Consider the following 21,502-nt stretch of genomic DNA (forward strand, 5'->3'; position numbering starts at 1 on the left):
AAACATACCATCCACACAGTTTGAAAAGAAGCTAGTTGGAGGTTCATAGTATTTTCGGTTGAGGTAGCCAAATTTACACATTTAATTGAACTTATAACAGTAAGAAAGGAAAAAGTAATTCAAGTTAGATGGTATGAAGATCCCATCCTCAAGCCCTTTACCAATATATTTGACCTAATGACAGATAGAAAAGAATTGCCCATACATTAAAAAATATAACTAAAATACACGGTTATTATAATTTGGTTTGTAGTGGTAGGATTGAATAAATGATATAGAATAGTTTATCCAAATTATAATGTCCTTCATATTTTGATCCATGAGAGTAATATAATCTGTCAAGAAGTGGAATAGAACATTTACTCTATTAGTGTAATGCATTATTCTTCTGCAAATACTTATACTATCATTACCTGCTTATCGCTGCTTGATAATGTTAATATGCTCATAAATCATTTATTATTGTATTATTTTCATGTGATAATAGTCAGTCACCTGAGTAAAGCTCAACATTTTCCCAATGTCAGTAAGAAAATATTGGATGATTTCGTCCATGAGAGCACATGGCATAGACTTTGCATGAGAAGGATATATTCTTGTCACTATGAAGCAAAGTAATTAGGAGTTAAATTCACATGTTTTGACTATAGTATTAAACCTTCGCAATCGAAGAACAATTATGTGTTCAAGAAGTAAACTCTTTAAATTATCAAAGAATGTATCAAAAAAATAGTTATCAGTGACTTTAATTTGTAGTAAGAACTTTGGAAACAAAATTCGTATTTGAGCATGCCCATGAGGTTTGTTGAAGTTGAAGTTGAAGTTAAAGGTTAAAACCAGATTTTTGTTTTCTCAATTTAAGTAAAGGATTAATTTTACCCTTACCATTTCTGTGTCTACATGCTTTCTTAACTTTTTTCTATTTTGCTGACATCAATTCTAGCAACTATTTCTACAGATGTTTTGTATGATTTGCAATGTCTACGGTGTTTCATGACTAACATTTCGGAGACATGTATTTATTAACTTTTATATATAAAACGTTTCAAAAGCTCACTTATTAATACGTAAAAATATTTAAATATAGGACAATGATATTTTGACAACACTTTTTGACAATTTTTTTGACAACGAGACACGTGTCATCATTTTATTGGTCTATTTGAATTTATGTTTAAAAAATATTTAAAATGGACCAATCACAAGCTGTCACGTATGCGTTGTCAAAAAGTTGTTAAAAAAGTGTTGTTAAAAGAAGTTTTTCTTTAAATATATTATAACATGTAACAATGTCAAATATCTCATATTATTTAATCATATCTAATATCTTTTTTAATTAAATAATTATTAATCAAATCTTTTAAATGATTTTTAAAAGTGTACCTATAACTTTTACTTAATTTAATATTAATACAACAAAACATTTCTCATATTATCACTACCTTAAATCCTCTTCTATATTATAATATCTTATTTAAAATAAATTATTATCATATTATATTCCTAAATAAATATACATTTAACAAGTATAATTCTACAAAAACTTTCTACAACTACAGATTATTTCATCTTTTTTATTTATTTTTTTATTTTTTTATTTCAGTGTTCTACTTTAAAAGGGAATAGTGAAGGTCATTTGTGAGAAAACTTGTACACTTGGAGAGCTGTTCTCTCCGAATTCATCTCCACACTCATCTTCGTCTTCGCCGCCTCCGGTTCCACTATTGCCGTCAAAAACCTCGCCGTCAAAAACCTCGCCGTCGACCCGCCCATTGCTGTCCTCGCCATCGGTCCGCCCATTGCTTCCCTCGCTGTCGACCCGCCCATTGCTTCCCTCGCCGTCGCCATTGCCAATGCCTTGGCCCTCTCTGCCGCCGTCTCCTTCGGCAGAAACATTTCCGTCGGCCACGTCAACCCCGCAGTCACCTTCGCCGGCTTTGTCAGCGGCAAAGTTACCTGGTTCCGCTGCATCATCTTCTGGTTCGCGCAGATCCTCGGCTCCGTCATCGCCTGCTTGCTCCTGAAGTTCATCTCCGGCGGACAAGTACGTTTCTATTTTAATATTATGTATGATTTGAACTTATTTCTACTTAGGTTATTCCATAAGATAAAAGAGATTGAGTTTCGTTATGGTGCATGACAGAGAATACCGGTTTTTGAACTTTCTAGTGGTATGAAAGTGAAAAACGCTCTGGTGTTGGATACAACGAGGACGTTTGCTTTCATGTGCGCGGTGTATAATTTTTACTCCATTAGCAGCAGGAACGTTTCGAAAGCGATGAGACTTTTTATTGGCTTAGCCGTTGGAGCGAATTATTTGTGGATTAAGTTTTTTTTTTTTTCTTATGGGGTCTGCATGAACCCGGCTGCACCGTTTGGGCCTGCTCTGGTGGGCTGGAGCTGGGAAAACCATTGGGTTTCCTGGGTTGGGCCTCTCACAGGCGCTGGGCTTGCTGCTTGTTGCTTGTTTGATTGAACTGATTAGGTACAAATAGTTATTGTTTTCTCTTTCCTTTGTTGTGTTACATTACATGGTCTAGCTCTTTGCAGGAACATTACACTGGATGTAAGTTTTCACACTTTTTGGTGATGTGTTCAACAGTTTAGGATTTGTTGACTGTGTCGCGTTTTGTATTGCTGTTTAAAACTAAAACGCATGCATCATAGCCACAAAAGTTTAACCATGCTAATTTCACATTCTTAAAGCGCTTTTGAAAACCATTAAGCCGCAACTTTCTTGGATGTGACTGAATTGATGAATCTGGTGTGGCCACTTTGCCAGTTCCAATTATCCATACAGACTCATCTGCAATGACTATATTATCCCAACTAGGCACTGCATCTGCACATAATGCATGGAATCAATCCACAGTCACCTCCACCCCTTTATTCTTTTCTCCTCATAAAAACAAATAGACTTTCGAATGTATTAGAAACAGTACATGATTTATGTTTTAAGAATTTAAGCATTAACATACAATCAAAAGTCACATATGGTAAGTTTAATGATTTTTATAATAGCTATAATGATTGGTTACTCGTCTAAAAATAGATACCTACAATACACTATTAAAGGAATCGCCATATAAGTCTTCTCTTGGTGTGAAATCAGCTGAATTTGAGGATTTGCAGACAAATCCATAACTCGTTTTTATTTTGAATTTTCGGCCTCATTGCCACGTACACCAAGTTGGATCTTCTTTTTAGGAAGTGATACATTCTACTCAAGTTTTGCACGTATTTTGAAACGACTTGTACAAGAATGTGGCATGCTTGTTGTTTTGGCTCTTAAAGGTGCAGTAGATGAGTTTACAACTGGTAAGGAGAGGTCTAAACAATGTGTGGCTGCTGAAGCATTGGCGGGTGTGCTACATTCTGATATTGATGGTTTATCAGGAACATGGGAAAGTTGGCCTGATGCCTCAGTTGAAGAATGTCATTTTAACCCAATCTGTTGAATCAGTTCCAGAGTGGGCATCTTGCATACGGTATGCAGTTACTGGTAAAGGGAAGTATGGAACAAGAGTTCCTCTTCTGAGACAAAAAATTCTGGATTCTTTGATGACATCTTTACCCCCAACAGTAGCTACCACTGTAACAACCAAGCGAAATGCTTTTCTGGCAGCTGTACTTATAGAAATATCCCCACAGAAAATGCTTGTATCTGAAATTAACCTCCACAATACACTTTTGAAGGAAGTTCTTGGAAATATGCACCACTCATCAGCCCAAGTAAGTGCCCTCTCTGATCTCATATGTTCAATAAGTCATAAATTGAATATTTCCCTTCCTATACTACTTATCTGTTATATCCCCTCCTATCTATTGCCAGCCAATTGGAGTCAGGAAATAAAACTACAAAACCATGGACTGACTATGCTTGATATACTAATAAACTATCTGAATGATTTTCGTAATCAAGAAAAGCATTAGGTTTAAAATTTATGTTAGATGGTCATTCAATAGTTTAAAACACCACTGAACCTTAGGCAGCACTTGTAACATTATGTCTAATTAATGTGATCTATTTCATGGACATATTAATGTAATGGTGTTTTAAGTTTGAAAAGCTTTCATCTTGCATTAGTTGTTGTTGAGTAACAGTTCAATATTTTAAATTAACCTATAGTCCTCACATTAAGCTATTTCACAAGGTCTTTTACACAAAAGAAGGGAAATCTTTGCAAGAAATTTGTCAAAACAGTCTGTCAATTTCTTAACTTAAGTGCGGTTCGATTGTATATGAAGATATTATTAAATAAACTTAAATTAAAAAAAAGATTTATTTGTTTATTTAGGTTCGGTTGCAGTAACAATTAGGTAGGAGATTTATTATTTTAAAAGTTCGATTATTAAGGAGATATTTTAGTTTTTCTGTTTAGGGGCTGATTTTAAATTTTATTTGACGTTGTGTAAGTAGCTATTTAATAGCCTTTATCTCAATTAATAAAGTGAAGCACATATTTTACAGAGAAAATATATTTTTGTGCCTAAGATTATTTTAACAAAGTGGTGTCAGAGCTTTATGCTCTGAGTACCGAGGGAGAAAAAGAGGGGAGAAAGTCAAACATCGTAAGAGAAAAAGTGAGTGCTTGATTTTTTTTGTGAAAGATGGCAAAGGTTGTCAATGGTATGAGTGTGCCACAATTGACAAGAAAAACCAATTATGATAATTGATGCCTACAGATGAAGGCGTTATTGAGATCCCAAGACGTTTGGGATATGGTGGAAGAAGGGTACGTTGAGCCTAATGCGGACGAAGATCAGATGGTGGCACAAATAGCAATATTGAAGAAAACACGTGCAAGAGATGCGTCAGCATTGTATTTTCTCTATAATGCAGTAGATGAGTTGGGATTCGAAAAAATAGCGAATGGCAAATCAACAAAGGAAGCCTGGAAGATATTGGAGGTTGCGTATAAAGGTGACAACCGTGTTAAACAAGTTCGAATACAAGCTCTCAGAGGAGAGTCTGAACAATTGAAGATGGAGCCCAAAGAGCATATAACCGAGTACATAACTCGGGTGGAGAAGGTGGCCAACCAACTCGGTAGGAATGGAGAACAAATGCCATCTAGCCGGGTTGTGGGAAAATTTTTGAGATCTCTTACAAAGGATTTCGAAAGTATCGTGTGCGCCATCGAAGAATCGAAGGACTTATCGGTTCTCATAGTGGATGAACTTGTTAGGTCATTAGAAGCCCACGAATAAAGGAGAAGGAGTTGGGATGATCAAGTTAAACCCGATGATCAAGCACTACAGGTACAATTTGACTCGAATAAATCTCGGATTACTCAGAGCCGAGATCCTGGCGACAGAGGAAGAGGAGGCCGAGGACAAGGACGAGGTGGACGTGGTAGAGGCAATGAAGAGAGAACCGATCAGCAATATTGGCATGATCGAGGACAAGGAAAAGGCCGAGGAGATAAGTCAGAAGTGGAATGTTTTAAGTGTGGCAAGCATGACCACTATGGATATGAATGTAGATCATGGAAGTGCTACAATTGTGGTAAGTTTGGTCATACTATTGAATATTGTCGAGCCAAGAAGAAAAGTGAGAGAAACCTTCTTACAAAAGAAGATGACGAAGAAGATATGGGGGTTCTGTTGAGCATCGAATTTTCAAAGAACTCGGATATTGGACCATGCTTGAAATCAAAGTCTGAGGAGATTTCTACCAACTCGGTATGGTATATAGATATTGGAGCAACCAATCACATGTGTGGAGATGAAACTCTTTTTTATGAACTCACTAAGGAGGAGGTCGGATTTGTGACTTTCGGAGATGACTCTAAGGTGGTCGTGAAGGGGTGTGGAACAATCCGACATATGCAAAAGGATGGCAGGATTGGAGAGATTAGGAACGTTTACTATGTTCCTAAGCTGAAGAATAATATTTTAAGTGTAGGACAATTGTTGGAAAAAGGTAATTCAATTTTTATAAAGGACTAGGTATTATATTTGAAGGAAAAGAATGGTCGTCTTGTAGCCAAGGTAAGAATGAAGAAAAATCAGATGTTTAAACTGGAGTTACAGATTTTGCAAGAAAGGTGCTTGAAGGCGGACATGAAAGATGAAGCTATGATATGGCATTGTCGGTATGGCCATCTTAACTTTGGAAGCTTGGCTGAACTCTCAAGGAGAGAATTGGTACTTGGATTACCCGATATAGAATTTGAGAAGAAGTTTTATGAATAATGCATGCTCAGAAAACAATCAAGAACAAAGTTTCCAAACTCAGCTATGTACAAGCCAAAAGAGCAACTCGAATTGGTACACACCGACCTATGTGGACCCACTACTCCTAGCTCATTCAGTAGTAAAAAGTATTTCATCTCATTTATAGATGATTTCTCTAGAAAATCTTGGGTGTATTTTTTACAGGAGAAGTTGGAAGCATTAGGGGCATTTAAGATGTTCAGACTGATGGTGGAAAAGGAAACTAACAAGAAAATTAAAGCGTTAAGATCTGATAGAGGAGGTGAATTCACATTAGCAAAGTTTAAGGATTATTGTGAAGAGCAGGGGATAAGGCGTTTCCTTACAGCTCCATATTCACCACAACAGAATGGTGTGGTAGAGAGGAAGAATATGACTATTCTTGATATGGTTCGAACCATGCTTGAGGGAAAAAATATGCCAAAAGAGTTTTGGGCAAAGGCTGTGCAGTGTGCTACGTATGTGCAAAACAGGTGCCCACATTCGAAGTTGGATGGAATGACACCACAAGAAACATGGAGTGGAAGAAAGCCAAGTGTCAAACATTTTAAAGTTTTTGGAAGCATAGCTTATGGACACGTCCTAAGTCAACTCAGAACGAAACTTGATGACAAAAGCAAGAGGTATGTTTTTATTGGCTATGATGAACAGGCAAAAGCGTACAAGTTGTACAACCCGGTTTCAAGAAAAATTCTGGTAAGCCGGGATGTTCAGGTAAATGAAAATAGTGAATGGATTTGGGTTGACTTGAAGGAAAAGCCTTCAGAAAGCATGATTTCTAGGGGAGAGGATTCAAATGACAATATTAGATGTCCGGAGATCACAGAAAGGATGAATGAACATGATAAGAAGAAGACGATCCTATAAGGCCAAAATTCATTTATACCTCAACAGACGAGGTACATGTAGTATGTTTGTTGACAGGTGCAGAAGATAAAGAATTTAAAGCTGCCAACGTCATTTTAGGAATTAAGAAAGTTGATCGGAATGGAAGAAGAAAAAAAATTCAAGTTTATGGGGGAGTTTTGTTAAATAAACTTAAATTAAAAAAAAAAGATTTATTTGTTTATTCAGGTTCAGTTGCAGTAACAACTAGGTAGGAGATTTATTATTTTAAAAGTTCGATTATTAAGGAGATATTTTAGTTTTTCTGTTTAGGGACTGATTTTAAATTTTATTTGACGTTGTGTAAGTGGCTATTTAATAGCCTTTATCTTAGTTAATAAAGTGAAGCACATATTTTACAGAGAAAATATATTTTTGTGCCATAGCAGTGCAAATATTTTAGTTAAAAATATATATTTTTAACAGATATATGATCTCCATTTTTTTCTTAACACATCCTTGTTTTTACATTAGGATAATGCCATAGCAGTGCAAATAAATGGTGTATGGTGTACTCTTTTTGGGTTATGAATATGCAACTTGAAACAGGTTTCTTAATTTTATGGTTCTGACCTATTTCAATTTGTTTATGCAACAGGTGAGGGAGGCTCTAGGGGTTAGCCTTTCTGTATTGTACTCTAACATTAGGCTTTACCATTCGAGTCATCAGGATCAGATAAGTGACACTATTGATAGTTTGATGATGTTAGATATTAAGTTGTGTTTATGTTAATTAGGGAAACATAGACCCTATGCTTATTATGTTATTTTTGCATATTCATTTGTATTTGGGCTTAGCCCACATTCTTATTATTATAAATACATTACCCTATGTGTATGCAAAGACACACAAGGGAGATTTCTCCTAATCTCTTCACTATTTCATATGGTATCTAGAGCTTAAGTTCTATTCCAACCTCTTCCACGGTCTCTGATACAAACTACCGCCGCAACCGCCGCAGTCATTGTTGTCGCTATCGCCGTCGCCATCGCCAAAGTTCCAAAACCGACCGGTGACCACTCCATCCGAATCGTCTCGACCGGGCGACCACCGTCGTCCAAAGATCGCGATGATCGGTGCACCCACGCGCCTACACGCGCCGCTGCTAAAGTCGCAGATCCGCCGCTTCCCGTCGTGCGTCGCTGGAGCGTTCCGCTGTCGACCAGCACCGCTGTGATCGCCTCATTGCTCTCTTTCCGGATCTGTGGTCGTTGCGTCAATCGAAGCACGTTGGATTTTTAGGGTTTCTCCCTCTCCATGGCGTCTTCCGCGTCTACAAACACCTCTGCTAGTGCCTCATCTTCTTCTGTCGGTGCCTCTGATTCCCCAATATACACCAATTATGTGAATGTACACTTGTCCATTGACAAGTTAGATGACACAAATTATGCAACATGGGCTTCCGACATCAAACTTTGGTTGAAGAGTCAGGGGTATGTAGATCACCTTACTAAAAATGTGACTAGTGCTACCACAGAGGACACTTCCCACTGGATGAAAATTGATGCCCAGTTATGCATCGTCATAAAGTCCACCATTCACTCTTCTTTGAAACAAATGTTCCGATCATATGAAACATGTTCAGAAGTATGGGCACAAGCGAAGCTATTATACACGAATGACACCCAACATCTTTATGGTGTTTGTCAGGACCTATTCACTATTATTGGTCCGCGCAATCCTGGTCCCATGGCAAAATATATGGGTAAAGTTCATGCCCTCCTTCATGATTTTAATGAGCTATTACCTCCTGCTTCCACTCCTGCTGAAGTACTGGAACAACGATCAAAGTTCTTCATGTTGTTGGCAATATACTGAGTCTCTGATGATTCCTCCCATGTTTGTGATCAGATTTTGGGTCTCCTGTCATACCCAACTTTACTTCTACTTGTTCTGCTCTTTTGCGTATTCTGAGCAAACCAGTCATTGAGACATCCCCTCATATTGATGATTCCTCAGTTATGGCTGCCCAACGTGATGATCGAAGTTGGTCCCGCAAGCCAGGTAAAGGACGACCAAAATGTGACCACTATGGCAAGCTAGGCCACAGAATTGATAAATGTTATGCGCTTCATGGACGCCCTCCTCGATCTGTAGCAATGGCTAATTCTGATCCACCTCCTCGACCTCCACAATCATTGTCTGCAGACCATCTTACTTCATCAAATACTGTAGATAACCTTGTAGTCTTCAACAAATTTCTTAGATGGAATGAGGATCGTCATCACTCTAGTTCCACTACATCTGCATCTGTTGCATGCACAGGTACACCTTTTGTTGGTTTGACTCACTCCCTGGGATCTTGGGTCCTTGACTCAGGCACCACGATCATATAATTGGTAACAAGTCCTTGTTTTCTTCCATGTCATGTCCGGATAATTTACCCTCGGTCACAATGGCTGATGAGTTTAGAGTCTCACCTCATGGTATTGGTACTGTTCATATTTTTCCGTCCATATCCATTGATCATGTACTTTATGTCCCTGGGTCTCCCTTCAACTTATTGTCCATAATTCGTCTAACTCATTCCCTTAATTGTGTTATTTCATTTACTAAAGATTTGGTTTGTTTGCAGGACCGAAGTTCGCAACACATGATTGACATAGGATGTGAGTCTCATGGCCTATATCTTCTCCGTCCTTCTCCACATGCGGGCGTAATCATGGAGTCACCATCCCTTCTTCATGCTCAGTTAGGCCATCCCAGTCTTGCCAAACTGCAACAACTTGTTCTGAGTTTGTCGAAGTTATCAAGTTTGTCATGTGAGTCTTGTCAGTTAGGAAAGCATACTCGTAGTTCCTTTCCTCGTAGTGCTCCACAACGAGCGTAGTCTCCTTTTTCATTAGTTCATTCTGATATTTGGGGACCTAGTCGTGTTAAGTCCACTTTAGGATTTCAGTATTTTGTTACGTTTATTGATGACTATTCCAAATGTACTTGGTTGTTTTTAATGAAAAATCGTTCTGAGTTGTTTTCTATTTTCCAATCATTTTTCAATGAAATAAAAACACAGTTTGGGGTTTCTATTCGAACTTTACGCAGTGATAATGGCCATGAATATTTTTCTCAATCGTTTAAACATTTTATGGCTTCTCATGGCATTCTTCACCAGACCTCATGTGCTTATACTCCTCAACAAAATGGGGTGGCTGAGCGCAAGAATAGACACCTTATTGAAACAACTCGTACACTTTTAATCCATGGCCAAGTACCCTCGCGTTTTGGGGTGATGTAGTTCTCACTGTATGTTATCTCATAAACCGCATGTCGTCTTCTGTCCTAGATAACAAAATCCCTCATTCTATCTTATTTCCTCAAGACCCTTTACATCCATTACCTATTAGAGTCTTTGGGTCTACATGTTTTGTTCATGATTTTAGTCTAGGTCTTGATAAGTTATCTCCTAGATCTTACAAATGTGTCTTCTTAGGATTTCCACGGTCACAAAAGGGCTATAAGTGTTTTTCCCCTTCCCTCAATCGTCATTTTATCTCTGCTGATGTCACCTTTGATGAATCTTCGTTTTATTTTTCACATTTATCTTCTAGTTTTGTACCTCCACCTACTACTGTTGATATTCCTATTGGCTGTGATCCTTTAGACTCTCATTCCCCACAGGATCGTCCTTCAACTCCACCCCTTCAAGTTTATAGTCACCGTAATCGTTTCCCTCATGACTCACCTCCTATGCTGCTCCTGTGTCTCCTCCGGCTCTAGCAAATGAGTCTGGCCTGCCTATTGCCCTCCATAAAGGTATACGCTCTACTCGTAACCCTTTCCCCCATTATATTGTTCTTAGTTACCACAAATTATCTTCATCTTTTTACACATGTCTCTCATCCATTTCTTCTATGTCAATTCTCAAGTCTGTGGGTGATGCCTTAACTCATCCTGGTTGGCGTCAAGCCATGCTGGATGAATTAAGCACTTTACAGAAAAGTGGAACTTGAGAGCTTGTCCATTACCATTTGGAAAGTCTGTTGTTGGTTGCAGGTGGGTGTATGCTATCAAAGTTGGCCCTGATGGCACAATTGATCGTTTGAAGGCTCGACTGGTTGCCAAAGACTACACACAGATTTTTGGTTTGGATTATGGTGATACTTTTTCTCCAGTGGTAAAAATGACCTCTGTTCGCCTATTCATTGCCATGGCCGCTCTTCGACAATGGCCTCTTTACCAACTTGATGTCAAAAATGGTTTCCTTAATGGTGATTTGCATGAAGAAATTTATATGGAGCAACCGCCCGACTTTGTTGCTTAGGGGGAGTCTTTTGGATTGGTATGTCGTCTTTGCAAATCCTTATATGGTCTAAAACAGTCTCCTCGAACCTGGTTTGGTAAATTCAGCAGTGTTGTTCAACAATTTGGTATGTCTCGCAATGAAGCGGATCATTCAGTGTTCTATCGCCACTCAAGTGCTGGATGTATCTACTTAATAGTGGATGTAGATGACATTGTTCTCACAGGAATTTACTATCTTGGCATCTCTCAGATGAAACAACACCTTTGTCACAATTTTCAAACCAAAGATCTTGGCAAACTCCGGTACTTATTAGGTATTGAAGTAGCACAATCCAATGATGGTATTGTCATATCTTAGAGGAAGTATGCGTTAGATATCTTGAAGGAAATAAGGCTAATGAACTGTAAATCTGTTGAGACACCTATGGATCCTAACATCAAACTCCTATCAAATCAAGGGGAGCCTTTCTCAGGTCCTGAACAGTGTAGAAGATTAGCTGGTAAATTAAACTATCTTACTGTTATGCGTCCTGAAATTTCCTTCGCAGTTAGTGTGGTGAGTCAATTTCTAAACTCCTCATGTAAAGACCATTGGGATGTAGTTGTTCCCATACTGAAGTATATTAAAGGATCACCTGGAAAAGGTTTGTTATATGGTCCTAACAACGATACAAAGATCGTTTGCTATTCAGATGTTGATTGGGCTGGTTCCCCTTCTGATAGGAGGTCTACTTCTGGATATTGTGTCTCTATTGGTGGCAATCTGATATCTTGGAAAAGTAAGAAGCAAAGTGTTGTGGCTAAGTCTAGCGCAAAAGCAGAATGTAGAGCTATGGCATCAGCTACTTGTGAGCTTGTGTGGCTTAAACAATTACTTAATGAATTGAAATTTGGAGATGTCACTCACATGACACTTATATGTGATAATGAAGTTTCTCTTCATATTAGCTCTAACCCTGTCTTCCATGAGAGAACCAAGCACATTGAAGTTGATTGTCATTTTATTAGAGAAAAAATCATATCCGGAGATATCAAGACTGTGTTTGTTAACTCAAGCAACCAGTTGGCAGACATATTCACTAAGTCCTTGCGAGGACCTAGAATTGATTATCTTTGTAACAAGCTTGGAACATATGATTTATATGCTCCAGCTTGAGGGCGAGTGTTAGATATTAAGTTGTGGTTTTGTTAATTAAGGAAACATGGACCCTATGCTTATTATGTTATTTTTGCATATTCATATGTGTTTGGGCTTAGTCCACATTCTTATTATTATAAATACATTACCCTATGTGTATGCAAAGACACACAAGGGAGATTTCTCCTCATTTCTTCACTATTTCATAGATGCAAGATGAAAATTGGGTTCAGTATCTTACAGAGTGAACAGCTAAAGCAGTTGTGAACACTCAGATTGCTACCCAGTTGGATAAAGTAGTGAATCTTTTAGATGGAGGTTCTCAAAATTAGTTAAGGCTGGGCAAAATAACTTTAACTATACTATTTTGTATTAAAAATAACTAATCCATTTATTCCAAAAACTAATTAAATTATTATCTAGTTTAGTTAAGAAAACTGAACTTATTTTTTTTTTTTTAGTTCAGTTATCTAAAAGCCATTTGCTTATTTTTAATGTTTCCATCACCCCTTTCATTTCCATTTTGTTGTAAAAAAGCATAGCCCTACCTACCGAAAATGAAAACCTAATCTACGGTGACCCTAACCTGGTGTTGTCGTGACGCGGTCGCTGCCTACCATGACTTTGACATTTGTGACCTAAGCGAGGTTGGGGTTGAGGGAGGCTAGTCGTCGAGGGTCCCTGCCACATTTCCTATTGCTCCAATCGTCCTTTCGTGGTTGTTGCTGCATCGTTTGTGGAAGGGATCTACCATGTTCGCTGTTGCACCGACCGTCAAGGTAAGCGGTGATTTGATTATTTTGTTTGAGCTTGCCTATCTTTGCTTTTACCTCTTTGTGCTGCTACTTCACTTTGTAAGGTTTTGAGAAAGACAACAGTTGATGTCCTCAGTTCAATGACTTCCTTTTATCTTTTTCTTGGTTGATTTTAGGTTTTGTTCAAGATTATGTATGTTTTAGTGTTGTATGTTGTTCAAAGCTTAGACTTTTTGATGAGGAATTTGATGGAAACTAATAAAAGATTATTGCTTTAGAAGGGTGTTATATGATTTTTTTTTGCTTTTTGTTCATTGGGTACATTGGTTAACTTTGTTTTTATGTTAACTCCATGTTTAAACAGGCTTTTAGGGGTGACATTGGATAATTAGTTTGTTTTTATTAAAGCTGGATAGAGTTTAGGAGAAATCTGTGTGGATTTTGGGGAATCATTAAGTGATTGTATGCTTTGGTTTGTATTTGCTGGCCTTAGATTTTAATCAAAATGCGGTAGTAATGTTGCTAATGTTCATAACCAGATGTAATTATGTAAATGATGATGTGTAATTAATTGAAACAAAGATTAAAGAAAACACTAATAAGATAGTAAGAATGGGTTGGAAGAAGTCAAGTAATATGAGTGCTTATTCTCATTTCTACATTAAGCATTCAATTCTTGCATACTAGTAAACATTAAACAGTGCAAGAGATGACCATTGAAAACATTCAGTGGGTATACCCGACACTGACTTGAGAAGAAAGATTTAGTTATCATCAGAGAAACGAGAGGTTCATTGTTCAAATCAAAATTGGTCCAGATAATTTATCAACATGGAAAAATGCTGCAATATACAGTGAAATTGGTCTAGATGTGTCACCATCATCATCACTGGATGATAGTCCCTCAGAAAGTGAGGGGATTTCTTGTGATCCTCATGAAGCTCCTTTTGAATCTCCAACCATTATCCTTCAGGTGAATTATCTTTTGGCATTTTCATTATCCTTTGTTATATTCATTATTGATCTTGATGAGTTTAATTGAATATTTTACAGTGTCTTGGAACATATTATGTCTGACCTCCCTCAACTATTGTCACCACTTTTTGAAAGTATCATTGAATTAACTATAAACGAAATGCATTGCAGAGATAGCATTCCTGGTCTTGTTCATCTGGATGATGCAGAAAGTTTTGACATGTCACTAAATGAATCTAATAATGTGAAAGTAGATAGAAAATTGTCACGGGGGGATGGTAGGAAAATGAAATCTCTGGAGGGTTGTGAATCCTGAATGGAAGTCAAAGGTTCTACAAAGAATAATGGTAGTATTGATGTAGGAGTGTTGTCAAGAAAGGAACTAAGTACAAATGCATCAACTATGGAGGAGCTAGTTTCAAATACTATGAAGCTTCCACTTTTATCCAATTTATATTCTTTCAGTGATGACTTGGTTAGGGCTGATGTGTTAAGATTGTTTACAACACAATATCTATATCACTCTAGTTTTTTATGATGACAACACATTTTTAATAACACATGTATTAGAGTCGAATTTCCCAAGATTTTCTTTGTCGTTATTCAATACAAAGCATTTGCTTCCAAAAATTCTCAAGTGTGAAATATTTGGCTTTCTTTCTCTCAGCAGTTCATATGGTGTCAGCTTCAATATAGATCTAATGATTGTTCTGTTTAATACATAGCATGCAGTGCTTACTGCATCTGCCTAGAAATATTTTGGCATGTCCCTGTCATTCAGCATAGACCTTGCCAATTCTTCAAGAGCTCTGTTTTTCCTTTCTACAACTCCATTCTGCTACGGAGTTCTGGGTGCTGCAAAGTTATGCATGATTCCCATTTCAGCTAGATAATCATCGAATTCCTTTTTCTGAAATTCTCCTCCGTGATCACTTCTGATAGCCTTGATCTTGAGATCAATTTCATTTTGAACAACAACAGCAAATCGTTTGAAAACTTTAAGTGCATCATTTTTGGCTACAATGAAATAAGTCCATGTATATCTTGAATAGTCATCCACAATGACTAACCTGTATGAATTCCCTCCGAGACTCTTTATTCTGGATGGTCCAAATAGATCCATATGAAGCAATTGCAAAGGCTTCTTGGTTGACATTTCACTCTTGCTCTTGAACGGCTGTTTGGTTAACTTCCCTTTTTGGCAAGCATCACATAACCTGTCAATTTCAAATCGAATCTTGGGCAGGCCACTTACCAGTTTCTTGGAGACGAGCTTGTTAAGTTGACTCATACTAATGTGAGCCAATCTCTTGTGACATAGCCAAACATCTTCTTTGGTCATCAGACACATAACAGATTCGAATGAGTTATCCGTGAAGTCGATTAAGTAGATGTTGTTCACCCTTTTTCCCAGAAGCAGTAACTCATTTGTTGTCCCTTTGCTGATCATACAGTAATTGGGTTCGAAGGTGATCTTTAATCCTTTGTCACATAGTTGACTGATGTTAAGCAAATTGTGTTTTAACCCTTCAACAAGTAAGACATTTTTAATTTCATAAATGAAGGAGTTTTTATTTTACCTATACCGATGATTCTTCCTCTGTTGTTGTCACCATACGTGACATGACCAACGACTTTATACGAAATATCTGAGAACTTTGTAGGATCTCCAATCATATGTCTCGAACACCTACTGTCGAGATACCATGTGGAACTTTTGAACTGTTGTTTCAGATCACGTTTGATAGTTCTGGATTTGGCCATCATATTTAGTTCTTCTTTATTCTTGACTTTCTTGGCATCAGTAGGATGATCTTGATTGTTCATCTTTTTAAAGAACTTTGTAAATATACTATCCAACAAGATTGATTTTTGCATTTGTGAACATGGTTCTTCGTCTCGAGTTGCCTTGCATTCCAAGTTTCCTGTTTCAAAGTATTCAAAGAAACCATCAGTTACAAACTTTAACTTCAAATTACAGGGTGCAGATGGAACATCAATTCTAAAATCATAAGATATTTTTGAATGCAAAACAAAAGTCATCCCCAGGCTTTATAGTCGAATAAGATAAAAATAAAGTCGACTAAATTTTCAAATATCTTATGAAAACCAACTCTAGTGCCAATTGTTGAGAAACAGATAGGCTACGTTTTAGACCAAGAGGGGGGGGGGGTGAATTGGTGTTGTTTCAAAAACAAAATCTTTTCGCAATCTTTAAACAAATTTATAAAGCTTTTTGGTCTTTCTTGAAATGCAAGTAATGAAAACTTCTATGCAGGGGAAAAACGTAGTTGACTGCGTAACAGATATAGTCGACTGAAATAAAGAGTGTAGGGATAGAGAAAATCAAAAACTGATTTTTAACTGGTTCGGCCAACAATGGCTACATTCAGTGTCCTTCCAACGCAGGAAGAAAATGCATTATATAGGTTGCGATTTTTACAACAAGGAATTTGCAGAAGACCTCACGTCAAAAATATAAGTCTCCTCTCTAACCCAAAACCAAAATATAGTTGCAATAACCAAAACCAGACTTGCAGCAAGAATCCTCTCTTCTGCAATCTGAACCCACGTCGAACAATCCTCAACGTGTAACCCCTATATCACAACAGGTCAATTTCTGCACTCTTCATCGGATGCCAAGCCTACAAACAACGCAGCAGTCTTCATAGGATGTCAAGCCTTCAATGATCAATCAAGAAGCACCTTCTTTGTGCAGTTCTGATCACACAGTCAATGCATAAGCCTTCTCCCTTTGAATCTCTCTCAAGATAGATCACCACCGTCTTCTTGGAGAATTCTTGGAGCTATTAACACAGAGTATTCAATCTGAAATAAGAAATGAAAATGTTAGATCGTCAAAAGTCTCTGAACAAATCGTGTTCAGCCAATTTATAGTTTTCTGTCAGTCAGATTGTTTTTCAGTCGAATAGCCTACTAATCCAGTCGACTGTATTAATACAATTATAATAGACAATCAACATAGAGGCTCTCAGTCAACCAAAAAGAACACACATTTAATACAGTTGACCAAGTCATCAATGCTTAACTAACTCTTAAAAAATATAGTCGTTAGAGCGTGTAAGCATAACAGAATTCCAAAACAGATCAATAATACAGTCGAATGTACATTGGACAGAGTCGACTGACACATGTAAAAACATTTTGAAATTCTTTCAATCTAAAACATCACATAGCATTGATTCTCAAAATCTGTTCAAAGGTTTTAGAATAGTCGAATCCATTACAGATGTATTTGATTGGACTAGAACTTTGTCACACAATTATAAGTTTGTAAAAGTGCTTGTGATTTTTTCACTTTCCAAAATGTACAATAAAATATTTTTGACAAAGCAGTTCACATTGCACATAATCATACAAGCATGTTCCACAAATAAATCACATAATTAACATAGGAACATACATCACAGTACATCAAAACATGTTCAGCAGATATAACAATCAGTTCAGAATAAAAACATGTAATACCGCAACATGTGCACTGTTATTAAGCATAATGTTGTCATCATCAAAAACTAGATCAATATAGAGTTTATGTTGTCAACAATGTCAACACAGATGATCTATTACTGGTAGGAAAGAGGTTTAACAACATTTATATATAATCAATTTAATGGACAATTCATTCGACTCGGTAGTTTGCTTGATGACCAAAGAGGAAGATGTTTGGCTTTGGCATAAGAGACTTGCTCATATCAGCATGAATCAATTGAATAAATTGGTCTCAAAGAATCTGGTGAGTGGTCTGCCTAAAATCTGTTATACATCTGAAAGATTATGTGATGCATGTCAAAAAGGGAAGCAAACTAGACAGTCATTCAAGAGCAAAAGAGAAATGTCAATTTCAAGACCTTTGCAACTATTGCACATGGATCTGTTCGAGCCTTCTAGAATAAAGAATCTTGGTGGAAATTCTTATGGACTAGTCATTGTTGATGACTACTCACGGTATAAATGGACATACTTTATTGCTACTAGGAATGAAACGTTGAAAGCATTCAAAAGATTTGCTACTGTTATTCATAATGAAATGGATCTTAGAATCAAATCCATCAGAAGTGATCATGGAGGAGAATTTCAAAATAAAGAGTTTGATGATTATCTATCAGAAATGAGGATTTCACATAACTTTTTTGCACCCAAAACTCCACAGCAAAATGGAGTAGTTGAAAGGAAAAACATAGCCCTTGAAGAGCTTGCAAAAACAATGTTGAACGAGAGAGATATGCCAAAATACTTCTAGGCGGACGCTGTTAGCATTGCTTGCTATGTACTGAATAGAACTATAACAAGGTCAATGTTAAAGCAAACTCCCTATGAACTGCTAAAGGGAAGGAAACCAAACATCTCACATCTTAAAGTTTTTGGAAGTAAATGTTTTGTACTAAACAATGGTAAAGAGAATCTTAGCAAATTTGACTCCAAGGCAGACGAAGCTATCTTCATAGGATATTCTTTAACTAGCAAAACTTATCGGGTATACAACAAAAGGATTATGAATGTTGAGGAATTTATAAATTTAGCATTTGATGAATACATTCAAGCCTTTGACACATCTGAACACATTAAGAGAATCACTGAAAAAGAAAATTCAGCTGGAGAGGAAGAAGATCCTGGAGAGACAACTGACAGGGAAAACTGTGAGGAGTTAATCGACTCTCCTAGAGTGGAATCGACTAAAGAATGGAAAGTGCCAAAGAACGTGTCCACATACAATATTATTGGAGAAATCTCAAGAGGAGTCTCCACTAGAAGACAATTGAATCAATTCTGTATGAACGTTGCCTATGTATCCAAGATTGAGCCTAAGAGAGTAGAAGATGCATTGGGAGATGAAAATTGGTTGATGGCCATGCATGAAGAATTAAATCAGTTCAGAAGAAATAATCTATGGGAGCTGGTTCCTAGAATAAGTGACTTACAAGTAATAGGTACAAAGTGGGTCTTTAGAAATAAAATGGATGAATCGGGTTAAATCATAAAGAACAAAGCTAGACCTTTTGCTAAAGGCTAGTGCCAGGAGGAGGGAATCGACTATGACGAGACTTGTGCACCTGTGGCCAGATTAGAGGCTATAAGAATTCTCCTTGTAATTGTCTCTCTAATGAAGTTCAAATTGTATTAGATGGACGTCAAAAGTTCCTTCCTAAATGGATACATTAAGGAAGAAGTATACGTGGAGCAACCACCAGGGTTTGAAGATTTTGAGCATCCAGACTATGTATTCAAACTTAGAAAAGCTCTGTATGGATCGAAACAGGCACCAAGGTCCTGGTATGAACACCTAAGTGAATTCCTTATGAAAAAAGTATTCTCAAGGGGTAAAGTCGATTCAACCTTGTTTATTAAAAGTGTGAATAAAGATAAATTATATGTACAAATTTATGTTGATGATATCAGTTTTGGATCAACTAATTCTACACTTTGCAAAGAATTTTCTAAGATAATGCAGGATGAGTTTGAGATGTCCATGATGGGTGAGCTAACATATTTCCTTGGCCTTCAAGTAAAACAAGCCAGAAATGGAATCTTTGTTCATCAATCAAAGTATTGCAGTGATCTACTGAGGAAATTTAAGATGTTAGACTGCAAGGAAGCGGCTACTCCTATGACAACAAACTATTACTTAGATCTTGATAAGATTGGAAAAAGCATTGACGAAAAAATGTATCGAGGTATGATTGGTTCATTATTGTATCTAACAGCCAGTAGACCCGACATTATGCATAGTGTATGTGTTTGTGCTAGGTTCCAATCTTCTCCTAAAGAATCACATTTAACCGTTGTCAAAAGGATTTTAAAATACCTAAAAGGAACCAAACGTCTTGGACTATGGTATCCAAATGGTACAAGCATTTTTCTGGAGGGTTACAGTGATTCAGATTTTAGAGGTTGTAAACTAGACAAAAAAACCATCAGTGGTACATGTCATCTACTAGGATCTGCATTGATCTCTTGGAATTCAAAGAAACAAGCATGTGAGGCTTTATCTACCACAGAAGCGGAGTACATAACAGTAGGAAGTTGTTGTGCATAGTCTCTTTGGATTAAGAGTCAATTAGAGGATTATAGTATTAAGCTAGAAAATATTCCTTTAAAATGTGATAGCACAAGTGCCATAAATTTTACAAAAAATCGTGTTTTACATTCAAAAACCAAGCATATTGAGATAACGCATCATTTCATTCGAGATCAAATACTCAACGGTGAAATCAAGATTGAATATGTCGATACCTCACATCAATGGGCTGACATATTTACGAAACCACTCAATGGGGAAAGTTTTTTTACTATTCGAAATGAACTGGGAATTTTAAATGATAGTAGTATAAAATAAATATTGAATCCACCCTATATTGAGTGAAGTTGACTATGCATGTTTAAACTGTTACATTTTCTGCATGTTAATTTCTTATGGATTATTTTTTCTTTCATAACTAAATTGCTTGATCTGCAAAAGATCTTTGAAAGGTTTTGCAGGAAAAGCATTGCTTGGAAATTACTGCTGGAATCATAACTCACAGAGAAGCAATGAAATCGACTAGATTACTAATTCAATCGACTTGACCTCAACACGATTATAAATTCCTTTACTGGAGTTCGATTATAGTGTTGATTGATTATATTTATGATTATCTGCAATATATCTCTGATTCTGATTGTGTGTTTTATATATGACATTATATTGTGAGATTGTTGATGAGTGTATCTATGCATGATAAATTTGCTTGAAATCATTTACATGATATAACTCTATTTTACACTAATTGTATGCTCTGATTGTTACTGTACTACATTGTGCATTTATACTTGCTGTGAAAATATGCATAATGACAAGGGTAGCATTACAGATTTACACATATTTCTTCACATGCTATACTTTAGGGAGAGTTATCATTTTCATGTGAATATATATGATAGGGGAGCATCACTGCATGTTTTAAAACTGCTTATACTTTCTGTTTGATGCATCTCTATTTAGTTTATCAGCACATCTATAAGCATACCTTTCTTGGTTAATGCACAAAGGGGGAACAGTATTGTGAAAACTATGGCGAAATGCTATCTGCTTGATATATTGTTGATTGGTTGTGTGTATTCAGAGTATATTGCACTGATATTTGATTGCTATATATTAAGTGTACTCTGAATCTGGTTTGCTATTGTATAAACATGGTTTTTATTAATCATGGTTGTGCATCATCAAAAAAGGGGGAGATTGTTGAGATTGTTGACAACACAATATCTATATCATCTCTGGTTTTT

The 21,502-nt window shown here is 36.8% G+C and overlaps 2 protein-coding genes across 2 annotated transcripts; both read left to right on the forward strand.

Annotated features, from left to right (window-relative positions):
- The first annotated feature begins 795 nt into the window (after window positions 1-795).
- On the forward strand, window positions 796-2,609 carry LOC106752426 (aquaporin TIP1-1-like). Its single transcript, XM_022776346.1, has 3 exons — window positions 796-829; window positions 1,644-2,044; window positions 2,144-2,609. Exons 1-3 carry the CDS (start codon window positions 796-798, stop codon window positions 2,474-2,476), a joined length of 768 nt encoding a protein of 255 aa, XP_022632067.1. The 3' UTR covers window positions 2,477-2,609.
- A 639-nt stretch (window positions 2,610-3,248) lies between these two features.
- On the forward strand, window positions 3,249-7,871 carry LOC111241285 (proteasome activator subunit 4-like). The gene is made up of 2 exons (XM_022778681.1): window positions 3,249-3,732; window positions 7,703-7,871. The coding sequence occupies exons 1-2, from the start codon at window positions 3,304-3,306 to the stop codon at window positions 7,835-7,837; spliced, it is 564 nt and encodes a 187-aa protein (XP_022634402.1). The 5' UTR covers window positions 3,249-3,303; the 3' UTR covers window positions 7,838-7,871.
- The last annotated feature ends 13,631 nt before the right edge of the window (window positions 7,872-21,502 follow it).

Source organism: Vigna radiata, chromosome 2, assembly GCF_000741045.1.
Source record: "Vigna radiata var. radiata cultivar VC1973A chromosome 2, Vradiata_ver6, whole genome shotgun sequence".
In the NCBI taxonomy this organism is placed as follows: domain Eukaryota; kingdom Viridiplantae; phylum Streptophyta; class Magnoliopsida; order Fabales; family Fabaceae; genus Vigna; species Vigna radiata.